Below are 13,436 nucleotides of genomic sequence, written 5' to 3'. Positions count from 1 at the left end.
ACAGGAAATACAAGACACTAATCAGAATGAGTAAAAAATAATCCATACCTAGATACTTTGTGATAGAACGACAAAATACCAATGATGTCTTAAAAACAGGGAGAAAGAACAGATCACTGACAGAGGAATGACAATTAGACTGAGCATATTTCTTCAAAATCAATATGTACTGTACCTATTACATGCCTACATTGTTCTAGGTATTAAGAACACAAGGATGAACAAGACAGATCCAGCCCCTACTGTGTGGAACCCACAGTATATCAGATGTGGAGTGAGCAATTATAGTGTGATGAGCTGGCCTCATTGGAGGGCAAGAAAAGGCAAGGAAAGCAAACAGGTTCAACTGTGAACTATGAAAATTTTCCCACCAGTGCTGGAATATCCTGTGTGCTTACCAAGATGGGGGAGATTTCCCTCCAAGGGACTCTGAGGATAGTTCACACATCCTTCCTCAGGACAGAAGGAGACAGGCCAGATGTCCTGAGACTTGTGACTTCCTCCCTGGGACCCCTGAGGGAAAGGGAGAGGAGGGATGCTCCTCCTCAGAGCCTTCTCCGAGGTTCTAGACTTTGTCCTGTGGCCACCATCCAGGCAGCGGGTGTACAGAGACTACATGGGGGAAGGAGGGTTGAGCCAGAATGAGGCCAGTTAAATGCCAGTGATGGGGAGGGGTGCCCTGAAGCATGGGGTGCTGCCCTTGACCACGGAGACCAGGTACCAAGCTGGGATGGGGGTCAGGAGCCCACCCACACACAAGACCTCCCACATGTTCTACCCTGGGGAGCTCCCAAAAGGTCCCTTTGGCGGGCAGCACGTTGGACGGACGTTCGGAGCTGCGACACCGACAATGGCTCCAATCTTAGACTCTGTGTAGACTGGGGGCTGACTTCCTGCACCAGCAATGGTTCCTGTCTGCCCTGGTTCCACTTCAAAGCGCCCCGTGCCACCCTGCCTTCCTCCATATGGGGGCTAGGGACGCTCTCTCCCCTGCTGGGGGGCAGGGACGAGGTCCTGTTTAGCCTTATATTCCCAGGCCATGGGCAACATTTCTCCATCTGGTGCTTATTCGTGTAAGGGGTGGGGCTCTGGCTGGGAGAGGTGAAAGATTTCATGGGGGACACGGCCCCCAGGAGGAAGTCTCGGAGGGGTCTTTTTAAGGTCTTTGAAAGAGGCGGGAAAGAGGATGTGGAGGAGGGGAGAGGGAAAAGACTGGGGAAGGGTTTCTCGGGGTCGGCAGGGCGGAGGAGGGCCCGCCGGCCGCGGTGGGGGCGCCCCCGCAGGCGGTCCGGGCCGGAGCGAGGGGGGCGAGGGGCGTGGTGGGGGCGGCCCCGCCCCCCGGCCTGCGGCCCCGCCCCCCCGGGATTTAGTGCTGGCGGCCAGGGCGGCTCGGCAGCCGCTGCTTCCGCCTTCGCCAGGTGAGGCTCCAGGGGAGCGGGGACGCCGGGGGCTGGGGCTGGCGGAGCAGCCGCCGCGTGGGGTGCGTCCGCAGGTGCCCTGTTCTCCTCCCCTTCCTCCCCTCCCCCGGTCCTTCCCTTCTGCGGCCGCCTTTCCTCCCGTCCCCCTTCGCGTGCTTTCCCTACCTCCCCTTGCAGGCGGTCCCGGGTCTCCCTGGGTCCTGGCCTCCCTCCCCCGGGGCGCGCCCAGTCCCTAGTCCAGCCCTTCCTCCTGGTTTAACTAAAGTGGGGGGGAGGGAGGGGTCCAGGTGCGTGTTAGGGAGAGTGTGGTGCAGGCAGTCAGCGCCCAGGGCACCGGGCCTTAGTTAACAAAGATTGGTGGAGTTGCCTGGAAGCCAAGTTAGATTGAGTGACTCAGGTGTGCGGGCAGGGCTCCTGTACCTGGAGCTGCGCGCAGGTGGGTGTGGAAGGGACTGTGCACCTGGCAGCACCTGGCTCCGTAGGCAGTACCCGAGCTTAGCTCAGCCTGCACCTAACCACCAATCACAAATGCCCAATGTCATTTCAAGCGTTGCTGCCTTGGGTGCCAAAAAGGCGGTGACCCTGGACATCTCTGAGCTGAGGGGCGGTATGCCCGCCATAGTTCGGGTGTGTGTGCACACGGCACCTGGGTGTCTCGTGTGTTGTGTGTTTCTGTGGACCTTGATGTCTCAGACACGTGGGGCGGTATGTCTCGGAGGTAGTGACCTGCGGTGTCACCCCTAGGCGTATGTGAGAGGTTATGCGGCAGTAAGCCGGGGTGTTCCATGGCAGCATTCTGGAATGTCTCGGACTTGAAAGGCCAGGTATCTGGGTGTCTCAGGCTTCTTTTGCAGCATGTCTGTAGGTCTCAGTGTGTGTGGGTAGCAGCGTTTCAAGTGTAGGAAGTAGTATACCCGTGTGAGTGTGGGTGCTTCTGCATGGCTGAGGCGGAACCACACCTAACGGTGTGGTTAGCATATCTGGGCATCGCTGGCAGGTATGTGGTCCCCTGGTGTCTTAGGGGTGCAGGGGCAGGGTGCCATTCTGTCTCAAGAGTTGGCAGAGGAACATACCTGAGGTCTGCAGAGCACTGAAATCTCAGGTGTGAGGTGGGGACCGTATGTAGGTCTCAGGTATGGGGAGCATTTTTCCTGGGGTTTGTGTGAGTGGCCGGATTCCTGGCTGTCTTTGACCCATCCCTCCCTCTGCACCTGAGTGTGTCTGATGGGTGGGGGGAGTGGCGCTGGAGACCCTGTTTCTGCTGTCTCCGTGTCTCAGCGACTTACCCTGGGCTAGGTGTCGAGGTGGGTGCGTCGTCCTCAGGGATTCCTTCTGCAGACATGCTCCCCGAGGTGGGTTCGCTGTGGCTGCTTCGGCTGCTCCGGGACATCCAGCTGGCACAGTTTTACCGACCCATCCTCGAGGAACTTAATGTTACCCGGCCAGAGCACTTCGACTTTGTCAGGCCCGAGGACCTGGACGGCATTGGCATGGGCCGGCCTGGTAAGGGACCCCATGCTCTCTTCTTCCCCAGCCTGGTACTTTCTAAACCCTCCCTTCCCCCCACCTGCCCTCTTCTGGCCTGTAAATCCTTCTGCACCACCCCCCACACTGCCCATCGTGTACCACCCATGTCCCCTGATTCTGACCTTCCCCAGCCCAGCGCAGACTGGCCGAAGCTCTGAAGAAGCACCGTTCCGGGTTCAAGTCAAAGAACTGGGTCTACAAGGTGTGCATTTTGGGGTGGGGGTGATAGACTTAAAAAGGGCCAGCTTAGGACCGGGAATGGGGTGGGCTGAGTGTCAGGGAGGAGTGGTACAGGGTACTACACACTTGATTTCCCACCCCTGCTTCAGATCCTTGGGGGTTTTGCACCTGAGCAGAAGGAGACCACTCCAGCTCCAGACAGCCCCCTGACCCTCCCTGAGCCGGAGGGGGGACTCAAGTGTCTGATCCCGGATGGTGCTGTGTGCAGAGGGGAGCTGCTGGGCTCTGGCTGCTTTGGAGTGGTTCACCGAGGGCTGTGGACACTGCCTGGCGGCCAGAGTGTGAGTCCGAGGAGCCTGCTTCATTCTGGGTGCTGGGGCCAGCTGCCCCTCTGGTTTCTTTCTTTTCTTCCTTTCTTCTTTTCTTTTCTCTTCTGTTCACTGCCCCTCGGGCCTGCACGCCCTCTCTGCTCTGGGTGCCAGATAGTGTCCTTTCCCCCCCCCACTCGCCAGGTCCCCGTGGCTGTCAAATCCCTCCGGGTGGGTCCTGAAGGCCCCGTGGGCACAGAGCTGGGGGACTTCCTTCGAGAGGTGTCCATCATGATGAACTTGGAGCACCCACACGTGCTGCGTCTGCACGGCCTCGTACTGGGCCAGCCCCTGCAGATGGTGAGCAGACCGGGACAGTGGTTCCCAGGACAGGGGCGCGACAGGGGGCGGGGGCAGGGTCCCGTGCTGGGGCGGGGCGGGGGGGAAGCGGACCCCTGCTCACGCGGCGCCGCGCTCCCGCAGGTGATGGAGCTGGCGCCCCTGGGCTCCCTGCACGCGCGCCTGACCGCCCCGCCCCCGACACCCCCGCTGCCCGTGGCCCGGCTCTGCCTCTTCCTGCGGCAGCTGGCGGGGGCCATGGCGTACCTGGGGGCCCGCGGGCTGGTGCATCGAGACCTCGCCACGCGCAACCTGCTGCTCGCCTCCCCGCGCACCATCAAGGTGGCCGACTTCGGGCTGGTGCGGCCACTGCGCGGCGCCCGGGGCCGCTACGTCATGGGCGGGCCCCGCCCCATCCCCTACGCCTGGTGAGGGGCCGAGGGGGGGCCGATCGCGAGGGCACCCGTCCGGCTCCGGGCGGGGCGGGTGCGCGGGTCCCCGCAGGGAGGCCGGGAGGAGGATTCTGGAAAAGCTGGGGAAGGAGGTCACCGAGAACGGTGGCGGCGCCGCGGGATTGGGCGGGGAGAGGGGGCCCCGGGCGCCCCTTTCAGCTGCGTTTCCGCAGGTGTGCGCCAGAGAGCCTGCGCCAGGGGGCCTTCTCTTCTGCGTCGGACGTGTGGATGTTTGGGGTGACGCTGTGGGAGATGTTCTCCGGGGGCGAGGAGCCGTGGGCCGGGGTCCCGCCGTACCTCATCCTGCAGCGGCTGGAGCAGGACCGGGCCCGGCTGCCTCGGCCTCCCCTCTGCTCCAGGGCGCTCTACGCCCTGGCCTTGCGCTGCTGGGCCCCCCACCCCGCCGACCGGCCTAGCTTTTCCTACCTGGAGGGGCTGCTCCAAGAGGTGGGAGCCCCTACCTCCCACATACACCCCCTCTCACTTCCCCGTTTTCTCCCCGAGTTGCACGCACAAGACCAACAGATATTCCTGGGCTGGGGTCTGGGAAAGACCGACAGATTCGGGCTCTACCTGCAGGGTGCTCGGAGCCCTGGGGAGGCAGCTCGGGGCACACAGATGCAGGCTCAAGGGCTGGGGGCTGGAGCTGGGCCAGAAAAGGGGGAGCACAGAGCACCAGGCTGCTGTGAGGGTCTACAGGCAGAGGTGAAGAAGTGCAGTGGGGGGGGGGGGGGCGGACAGGGCAGGGACCTCAGGGGTGTGCCCCGGAGGGATATGGAAGGACTGATAGCTAGATAAGCAGAGCTAACACAGGGCACTTGATCTGTGGAAGGCCCCGTACTAAGAGATTTACACGGTATCTTCCTGCACGATCACCCACTTCATCCTCACAACCCAGGAAGGCCGCTATTTCGTGGCCTTTACCGATGGGGCAGTTAAGGCATTGAAGTGGTTTGCCTAAATTCATATGGTAAGCGGAGGAGCCCTCTTAGGTCAGTTGAACCAGTCAAATGACCTAAATCACTGAACTCTGTTGTTGAAGTTCAGTCTTTACTCTGAGGGCACCTGGGAGCCATGGAAGGGTTTTGAGCGGGGGAAGTCACAAGCCAGCTTTACATGCTCTATCACTCTGGCTTGGTGCAAGAAGGGATGGGAGGGAGGACACTGAACATGGGAAGAGCAGGTAGGTGACAGTGGCTGCAAATCAGGAATGAAATGATGTCTGGTTCAGGGTCAAGGCAGAAATTTCCAGAAAAGAAACAGACAATTTCCAGAGCCCTGGAAGGCAGAGCTGGGGGTGGGGGGGTGGGGGGTAAAAGCAGTGCATGGGACGACTCTCCCCTTGGTTCTCCTAGGTAGAGACAGGGCCCCCCTTTGTTGCTTGCTGACCCCTGGGCTATGTCCAGCTTGGCACGGACTCCAGGTCTGCCCCCCCTGCTGGATCACAACCGGGGGACAGGGACAGTCCCACCCTGGGCCCAGGACCAAGGACATAGCTGGTATGGGTTTCGTTGGTGGGTACATTAACAGAGAGGAGTCTCCTTTCTTCCCTGCTCCGACAAAATTACCCTTCGGACTCAGGCCACAAGCCCTGCCTCCCTTTCCTCCTGTCTCTGCAGGCCTGGCCTCCTGAGGGACGTTGTGTGCGGGATGTCACAGAGCCAGGTGCCCTAAGGATGCAGACTGGTGACCCCATCACCATCATTGAGGGCAGGTGAGAGCCTCATGCCTCCCACACGTCCCCAGGAGGACTCCCAGCCAACCTTCCTGACCCTGGTCCCGATCTGCTGCTCCCCAGCTCCCCGAACCCTGCTCCTCTGCCTCCGCCTCCCCGCCCCCCCCCGCCCCCCCCCCCCCCCCCCGCCAGAGCTGCAATACCACTGTGGCCTCCGGCTGGAGCCACCAAGCCCATAGAGCCCTTTTGTGTTCGGGAGAAAAAAAGCTTCCCTTCCTCCAGGCAGATGCAGCTCCACGGCACCCAGCTTGTGAGCTGAATGTGGGCGCGAGCCCAGCCCCCACTCCGTCCCCTTCACCCCTTCCCACAGCCCCGACTCCGCAGCCTGGAAGGGCCAGAACGGCCGCACATTCAAAGTGGGCAGCTTCCCAGCCTCGGCAGTGACGCTGGCAGATGCGGGGGGCTCACCAGCCACCCGTCCGGTCCACAGGGTCTCCCCTGCCCAGGGGGAGCGACACCAGGACAGCGTAGATGGGTGAGCACCTGGAAGAGTGTGTGTGCGGAGGAACACTGCCAGGCCAGTGGTAGGGTGGGGGCGTGGAGAGTGACCGGGATCACTCCCTCCAACAGGGACAGAGGGAAGGCAAAGCTTCGGGATTTACCTCCAGCATGGGGCCAGAGAAGGAACGTGCCCCTGCAGAGGATGAAAGGTGGGTGTGGCTGGTGGGGACCCGGCTGCCACGGTCTCTGGGGAGATCAAGAACGACCCTCCGATGCTGCCCCTGCCCCGAGTCCGGACCTTTGCATATGTGACTTGACAACCTCGCTGGACTTTAGGATCTGCCCGCTCCCCCTTGCAGTTCCTGCCACCTTGGCTCTTCGGGGCCTTCCGCTGCCTCGGCACACCTTGCTGCACCCCTGACCAAGGGTCACCCCGAGAGCAGCGCACAGAGTGGGGAGAAGGCAGGGCCCCGCGTCTGGGCTTCCTCTCAAGCTCCTTTTTTCTCAACTGTAGTCATTTCCAAGAGTCTGGAGTCTGTTCTGTCCCTGGGCCCCCGCCCCACAGGGGGTGGCTCGAGCCCCCCTGAACTTCGTCATGCCAGAGCTGTGCCCCAGACACCCCCAGGCCTGCCATCCCGCCCTCCCTTTGCCTCCAGCCCTTCTCAGCCCAGCCAGCCCCCCGGGGAGCGGCCTCCCTGGGCCAAAAGGGAACCCCCCCACAGCCATGCCTCGGGGGCGCCTGGGGCTAGCAAAGCCACCGTCCCTGCTGGAGGCCTCTTGCCCGACCCCGAGTTGCAGAGGAGGATTGTGGAGGTGAGCTGTCCCTGAAGTGGCTGGTGTCCAGAGGGGCCTCCGGGCAGGGGCAGGGGCCTGAGCAAGGCTTCATGCCCCGCAGGTGGAGCTGAGCGTGCATGGAGTCACCCACCAGGAGTGCCAGGCAGCACTCAGGGCCACTGGGGGAGACGTGGTTTCTGCCATCCGGAACCTCAAGGTAAAGCCAGAGCCTGCTCTCGGGTTCGCACTGCGCCCGCCCCGGCCCTCGGCACTCACTGCCCTCCCTCCCGGCCCTGCAGGTGGACCAGCTCTTCCATCTGAGTAGCCGGTCCAGAGCGGACTGCCGACGCATCCTGGAGCACCACCAGTGGGATCTCTCCGCTGCCAGTCGCTACGTCCTGGCCCGGCCCTGAGCGCGGCCCCCTTGGGCGTGGATGCCAGCCTGGATCAAGGGCCTGGCCCCGCGGGACCAAGCAGAACCAGAACCTGGTCCTACCAGGGCAGAACTTCCCACCTGGGCAGATGGTGTGGTGGGCAGGTACAGGAGGAGCCCGGCGTCGGGCACTGACCAGCGTCTCCTCCCGTGCCCCTTGACCTCTTGAGGGCTCCAGCTCCCTTGGCTGGTTCATAGAAGGATCTGGTCCAGTCTGCCCACCGTATTCCCAACCAAGAGAACTTGGAGGGACAGAGCTGCCCCACATCACACGCACGGGAAGCTTCCACTTGCTAGAGCGGACCTCGGGAGCAGCCATCCCCAACGGCGGTCAGCTACCACACTGGCCTCGGGGGTGCAGCCATCTTGGATGGTAGAAGCAACCGTACTGACTTGGGGTGCGTGGCCCAAACTGCCTTGGCTCTGTCCAGGGCCATGATGGTGGATGACATTGCCCTCTTGAACTCAAGGACGCTGGATCTTGGCAGCCTGGATGATGAAATGGGCCGGCCCCCACCCCAGCCCAGCTCTCCTGTTTCCCTTGGTTTCTTCGCGCACCAGCTCTTCTACTCTCTCCCATTACATACATCTTCCAGTATCCAAAAAGTTACAAAGTTTATATGAACATAACATACAAAGATGCAGCCTCCTTCCCAGGGCGAGGAAAGGTTGGGGTGCTTGCGAAAGGCACAAAAGCTGCAGCTGTAGGCAGGGCCCAGGGGGGAAGGAAGTTGGCACCAGAGGGTAGGCCCTACAGCTGTTGGCAGGGAGGTGGGGACCCCCTCAGAGTGCCACTGTCTGAGGCTGGACTCGCTGGCCGAGCCAGTGCGGGGAGACAGCAGTCATACCCGCCATCTTTGGTGCTGCATCCCCTGCCCCACCCCAGTTCTGTCAGAAAACCCCAGGGCTCTGGATTCCACAGACCACATGTGGAGCAGAGACCTGGTAGGGGGTGAGAGCAAGGGGAGGGGAGGGAGAGTCTGAAAGCGGATATGCCTGGGTGCTGGGGGCTCGCCAGAGACAGGGGTGGGAGGTCGCAGGGGAAGGGCTCTCCTACATACCTTTCTCTGGGGGCCGAGGTGAAGGAGGCCAGGGAATTAGGGTAGGGGTAGGGCGCCGTGGCCCCTAGACTCAGGCATCCCTGTCTGTCCCCTGCAGTGCACATCGAGGGAAGGGGCTGCCTCTGAGGAGGGGCCGGGACAGGCCGCCATCTTGGATCCCCGTTGAGGTGATGGTCTCCTCACCCCGAGGTGGCCTCTAACTGGTGATGGCCGAGGGCCCAGCGCCTCCTCGCTTCTCGAAGAACATGTAGTCCTGAGGGGAAGGCACTGTCAACAGAGCCGGCTGGGCTGGCCTAGCCTAGCCCAGCTCTCACACCCCGGGTCAGGCACCGCAAGCCCCTATAAAGTCCGTGTCCCTAACCCTGTCTGAGCAGGAAGCCAGGCAGTGCACAAAGCCTGGAGTGAGAGCAGAGATCAGGAGGGGAGGCGGGGCAGCCAACTCACGATGAGGAATGTGGCTCCCAGCAGCACCGCCTTCACCCTCACGTCCAGATCCAGTGGGAACTGCAGGCCAAAGTCATCTGCATCCGTGAGGGCCTCCTGGAGCAGCCCCCCCCACTGCTTGCTGATGCGGCCCACGCTGCGGGATTCATCCGGGGTCTTCACCTGGGGTGGGGGGCAGAACCCAACTGGAGAGGATGCGACTGCTCCCCCACCACCACCCTGCATGGACCGTGCAGGCTCTCCACTCAGGGAATCCTTCCAACAGCCTTGGGTTTCCATGTGACATCGGGGGAAACTGAGTCACCCTAGGTCACGCTGCGTGTGTATAGCAAACATCAGAATTCGGGCTCTGATGTGTTGCTCTTGAAAGGCCGCACATGAGAATGGAACATCAGTGGTGGGGGACGTGGAAGCGGGATGTGCTACTCCTCTCGGCGTAGGACTGCCTGCCGGGTTTGTTTTGGTTACCAAAGTACTGGCCACCTACGGTTGGTGCAGTGGGTGCCCTGAACGCAGGAACCTGGTCAAGAGGGGCCGGGGAGGGAGGCCGTGCTCTATCAGCCAACCAGGTTCCCGGAAGGCTGTGGTTGCCCAAAGGGGTGCCTTTCCTCGAATCTGCAAAGTAGGAAGGGCCCTGTCCAGCATCGCATGCAAGCTTCATCCAGAGGAGATCCGCGCCCGCCTACGGGGGGCGGGGGCGGCAGTAAGTGGCCTGTGAGGACCATGATTTCCACGGACTTCTCTGGGCCCAGCAGCAACAGGCCCTGCCGCTGTGGGTGGTAATTCACAGTGATTCCCTGGTCCTTTTCCTTGGCTTAATCTTCAGTGGCTAGAACGATGCCCTTCCCATCCCTGTCCCCCACTGTCCCAACAGCGCTGGGGCACTTCCTGCAGACCAGTCTCAAGCTGGGCAGGGCCTCTCCCAAGGGCAGCCCCAAATAGGGATCCTTCATAATCACGTAAAAGGAAAGGGAGACTTGGCCCTGTGAGGGCCCCACAGTCTCCACGTTCCCATCCAGAGCTCACCTGGTGATCTTCCCATCATGGAACCTCCACCCACCTACCAAGGTGACTCGATTTTTTAAAAGCAGGCTTAGTCCAGACACCTCATCAAAAGCCTTGGGAAGTCTGTAGGGTTCTACCTGTTATTTCTCCCTCATCTGCCCTGGTGATTATCCCTTAAAGAACTCAAGTGTCTGTGATATGCCTCTGTCTTCTAGAAATGGAGGTGCTTCCCCAGCCTCCCCCTGCAAGTGTCACCACTTAGGTTGTCCAGGCTGATGACAGCAGTGCATGATGACAAGGATATAGAGCACCTGGATTCCAGGTTTGGCGGGAGAGGGGAGGCTGTTTGGACTTCTAGGTTGGCGGGGCAAGCCGCAGGATCTTAGCAAGTTAAACTGGTGTTCGCTTCCAGGTCTGGGCTCCCAAACTCACGCATAGCAGCCACATGGGTCCAGCCCACAGCCGACTTGCCCTAAATCAGGCCCGGCCTTAGACTCTTTCCCTTGCACACAGGGCTGTAGGCAACAATCAGCATTGGTCCTTAAGACGAGACCCTCTCTGCCAAGTTTCCGTTTCTTAAGACTACAGGGGCATCCCTTTCTGAATATGCAGGATCACTGCAAGTGTGGTAGGAGTCACGGTGGAATCGGATGGAGGAGCTCAGGGTCTTGACCTTTGCGTGGGCTATCCTGCCTCATAGACGCTGCCATCTTGGTGTATGACGGTCCCAGGAATCTCCCCTTCTTCCTGGTACCTCAAAGTTGGTGTCCGTGCCACAGCCACAGGTCCAGCAGGGCCCCACCACGCGCAGAACCGTGCGGCGATCCGCATCCTGGATGGAGAACTTGGGGAGGAAGGGGTGCCAGGTCTGTAGCACGTGGCCAATGGTGGTGCCGGGGGGAGCCTGGACTTCCATCTGGAGTGGGAGGCGGACGGGGTCACTGCCGAGAGGACACGCCGGCCCACGCACGCTCTCACCGGCCAGGGTCTTTCATCTGTCTGCCCTCACAAGACCTCCCATCCCCTTCCCTAGACCCCTTGTCACCCCGCTCGCTGACCTCGCATCCCACCCGCCCGCGCCCACCGGGGCCGCACGTCACCCCGCGAGCGCGCCTCATTCCGAGCGGACCGTGCACGGTCAGGGGCCCTCCCCACGACGACCTGCCCCCCCAAGCCCGCCGCCCCGCCCACCTCCTGGAGGCCGCACGGGCAGCGCGCGCAGCCACAGTGCAGGGGCCGCAGCAGGCGGAGCACCTCGCAGTCACCGGGGTCCACCACGCGGACACGCAGGGGCCGGCGCGCGCCGCAGCACAGGCGCGCGCAGCAGTTGCTGTCCTCCGCCGCCTGACCCAGGGGCTGTCCGGCCCCCGAGCGCAGTTCATACCGGTTACAGTTCTCCCAGCCGAGGAACGCTGCCGGGGGGAGACACGCTGGGGCTCAGGCACCACGGGCTCCCCCCCGCCAGGAGCCCACTCTCTCTGCCTCCGCCACGAGGCCCACCCTACTCCTCCTTTCACTCACTTTCCACTCGCTGAGCCTTCTGGTGAATCAAGATCTGATCAATCTGGAAAGAGAGCAGGGTGGGCGTCGATGTCAGCCGGCTGGCCTGGACGCCTGGTCCCCTCGTCGCCACTCCTCCCCTCCCCCCTGCCACTCACCTGCACCAGGAATTCGAGGCCGGAAGGCACCCCCGGCAGTGGCAAGAACGGGGCAGCAGGCCCCGGGGCTCCGGGGCCGGGCGAGGGGAAGAGAGAGAAGCCGGGCGCAGGGGCAGGTACGTGGGAAGGCACTGGCGCCGGCCCGGGCCCGGGGTGCAGCGCCGGCCCCGGGTACCCAGCGGTCACAGGGTAGGGAGGTGGGGGTGAAGGGGCGTGCCCTTTGGGGGGCAAGTAGCCTGTGGGGGGGACAGGGGTGGATTAGAAAGGGACCCACGGCCTCATCCCCCTTCCCCTTAGGCCACGGGCCGCGAGGCTGCGGGGAAAATGTGATGGGAAGAGGCTGAGAAAGATGGGGCGGGGGAGCAGGGCGGCGGCTCCCCGGGACGAAGGGAGGGGCCCCACGCAGCCAGTCGGAGCACATTCCGGGAGGATGTGTTCGACGCCCAGCTCCCCAGTCCGTGGGGGGGATAACGGAGACCCTCAGCCTGGCGCCCACTTACCTGCCATGGGAGAGGGGCGAGAGTTCGCGGGATGCCGGGGTGTCCGGGAGACTTAGTTTTAGAGGTGGCGGCAAGTTCGGGCACAGCAGACAGACACAGAGACAGACACAAAGACGGACAGGCAAACGCGGACAGGCAGCTGCGCCCGGCGCCGGCCCAGGGTCTCTCGGGCGGCGCCTCTGACTCAGGGAGAAACCGAAAGTGTCAGCGGGCAGGGCGGGGTACCTGGGACCCTGGCTTCCCTCGGGGGCCCCAGAACCGCCCCCTCCCTTTGCTCTCCCATTCTCCGCGGAGGCGTCTGTTGGCAGACGGCAGGACAGATGCACCCGCGGCCCGGCCAACGGCCCGACCTCCAGGGAGGCCTCCTGACCCTTCGGTGCTCCCCGCTCACCTGAAGCCCCTAGAATAGCTGGGGTGCCTAGCACTCGGCGGCTCACAGGAGCCCGTGGAGGCGGGCCCGGGATCTGACCCCGCCCCTCGACCCGTCCAGGCCCCGCCCCTCCCGGCCTGGGCGGTGCGCCTGCGTAGAAAGCAGGCCTGCTCTCCGCGGGGCCGCGGACCCTGGACCACCGGCTGCTCGGGGCGGTCGGCGTCCCCCGCCTCCTCCGCTCTGCCGCCCCAGGCCAGAGGAAGCTCGCCTGGGGAGGGCCGCCGGCAGAGACCTAGCCCTGCGACCCCGCCAGGTCTGCGGGCGCAGAGGGCTCAGTGTCCCTGGGTGGGAAGCGAGGGCAGCTTGCGCGGCGCTGGACCCCAGGCTCCTCCTCCCAAGGGCGGTTCGGGCCCCGCTGACGCAGCGGAACACCCTTCACACTCCCTCATTGGCTTCCAGGACTGGCCCCCGGCTCCCTTTCTGCGTCCCGGAGGCTGCCTCGCGGGCTCCTCTCTGTGACGCCGCAGTCACCCACACAGACACCTTTGCGACTACAGTCCCGCCGGCAGGAACCCCTGGCCACGTGGGTGACAGGCCGCCAAACGGTGTCAGCGATGAGCGTGCGTGCAGGGAGGTTCGGGGGGCCAGAGGAGGCAGCGCGGCCGGCAGGAAAGCCTCCTCCCGAGAGGAGTCGCGTCTTCTGCGTCCTGAGCCGAGGCCCGCGGGTGTGAGGGAGCCCTGAGCCTTGGGCCCTTAATGGCCGAGAGGCAAGAGAGGAGTTTCGAGAGGGA

At 62.9% G+C, this 13,436-nt stretch overlaps 2 protein-coding genes across 8 annotated transcripts; one reads left to right on the top strand and one right to left on the bottom strand.

Annotated features, from left to right (window-relative positions):
- The first annotated feature begins 1,383 nt into the window (after positions 1-1,383).
- On the top strand, positions 1,384-8,312 carry TNK1 (tyrosine kinase non receptor 1). Of its 5 annotated transcripts, none has more exons than XM_088028002.1 (13): positions 1,384-1,418; positions 2,757-2,921; positions 3,077-3,147; positions 3,275-3,466; positions 3,638-3,793; positions 3,917-4,200; positions 4,398-4,671; positions 5,844-5,938; positions 6,270-6,434; positions 6,530-6,609; positions 6,915-7,213; positions 7,296-7,391; positions 7,474-8,312. In XM_088028002.1, the coding sequence occupies exons 2-13, from the start codon at positions 2,759-2,761 to the stop codon at positions 7,585-7,587; spliced, it is 1,989 nt and encodes a 662-aa protein (XP_087884128.1). In that variant the 5' UTR covers positions 1,384-1,418; positions 2,757-2,758; the 3' UTR covers positions 7,588-8,312. The 5 variants fall into 5 exon arrangements, with proteins under 5 accessions (XP_087884128.1, XP_027980867.1, XP_027980866.1 ...); XM_088028003.1 differs by lacking the exon at positions 1,384-1,418 and adding an exon at positions 1,434-1,480; XM_088028004.1 differs by lacking the exon at positions 1,384-1,418 and adding an exon at positions 1,803-2,242.
- PLSCR3 (phospholipid scramblase 3) lies at positions 8,206-13,163 on the bottom strand. Of its 3 annotated transcripts, none has more exons than XM_028125067.2 (8): positions 12,667-13,161; positions 12,276-12,458; positions 11,776-12,011; positions 11,639-11,681; positions 11,309-11,529; positions 10,872-11,033; positions 9,113-9,274; positions 8,206-8,921 (listed from the first exon to the last, which is right to left on the bottom strand). In XM_028125067.2, exons 2-8 carry the CDS (start codon positions 12,280-12,282, stop codon positions 8,865-8,867), a joined length of 888 nt encoding a protein of 295 aa, XP_027980868.2. In that variant the 5' UTR covers positions 12,283-12,458; positions 12,667-13,161; the 3' UTR covers positions 8,206-8,864. The 3 variants fall into 3 exon arrangements, with proteins under 3 accessions (XP_027980868.2, XP_087884131.1, XP_087884132.1); XM_088028005.1 differs by having other exon boundaries at positions 12,276-12,454; XM_088028006.1 differs by having other exon boundaries at positions 10,872-10,961; positions 12,276-13,163.
- Between the last annotated feature and the right edge of the window lie 273 nt (positions 13,164-13,436).

This window comes from Eumetopias jubatus, unplaced genomic scaffold (genome assembly GCF_037043125.1).
Source record: "Eumetopias jubatus isolate StellerSeaLion01/CBP00866 unplaced genomic scaffold, mEumJub1_p1.0 scaffold_10, whole genome shotgun sequence".
Taxonomy (NCBI): domain Eukaryota; kingdom Metazoa; phylum Chordata; class Mammalia; order Carnivora; family Otariidae; genus Eumetopias; species Eumetopias jubatus.
The sequence above is the reverse complement of the archived record's forward strand: the minus strand, read 5'-3'. Positions and strand labels throughout refer to the sequence as shown.

What these genes read in the sequence shown, in the direction of transcription:
- TNK1 (XM_088028002.1), top strand. Translation starts at nt 2,759, where the DNA reads ATGCTCCCCGAGGTGGGTTCGCTGTGGCTGCTTCGGCTGCTCCGGGAC. An exon ending in TGGGCCAGCCCCTGCAGATG is followed by an intron (nt 3,794 to 3,916) that starts GTGAGCAGACCG and finishes GCGCTCCCGCAG; the next exon opens with GTGATGGAGCTGGCGCCCCT. An exon ending in CGCCCCATCCCCTACGCCTG is followed by an intron (nt 4,201 to 4,397) that starts GTGAGGGGCCGA and finishes GCGTTTCCGCAG; the next exon opens with GTGTGCGCCAGAGAGCCTGC.
- PLSCR3 (XM_028125067.2), bottom strand. An exon ending in GCCCGTGCGGCCTCCAGGAG is followed by an intron (nt 11,034 to 11,308) that starts GTGGGCGGGGCG and finishes CTCCCACTCCAG; the next exon opens with ATGGAAGTCCAGGCTCCCCC. An exon ending in GCACGGACACCAACTTTGAG is followed by an intron (nt 9,275 to 10,871) that starts GTACCAGGAAGA and finishes CCCCCACCCCAG; the next exon opens with GTGAAGACCCCGGATGAATC.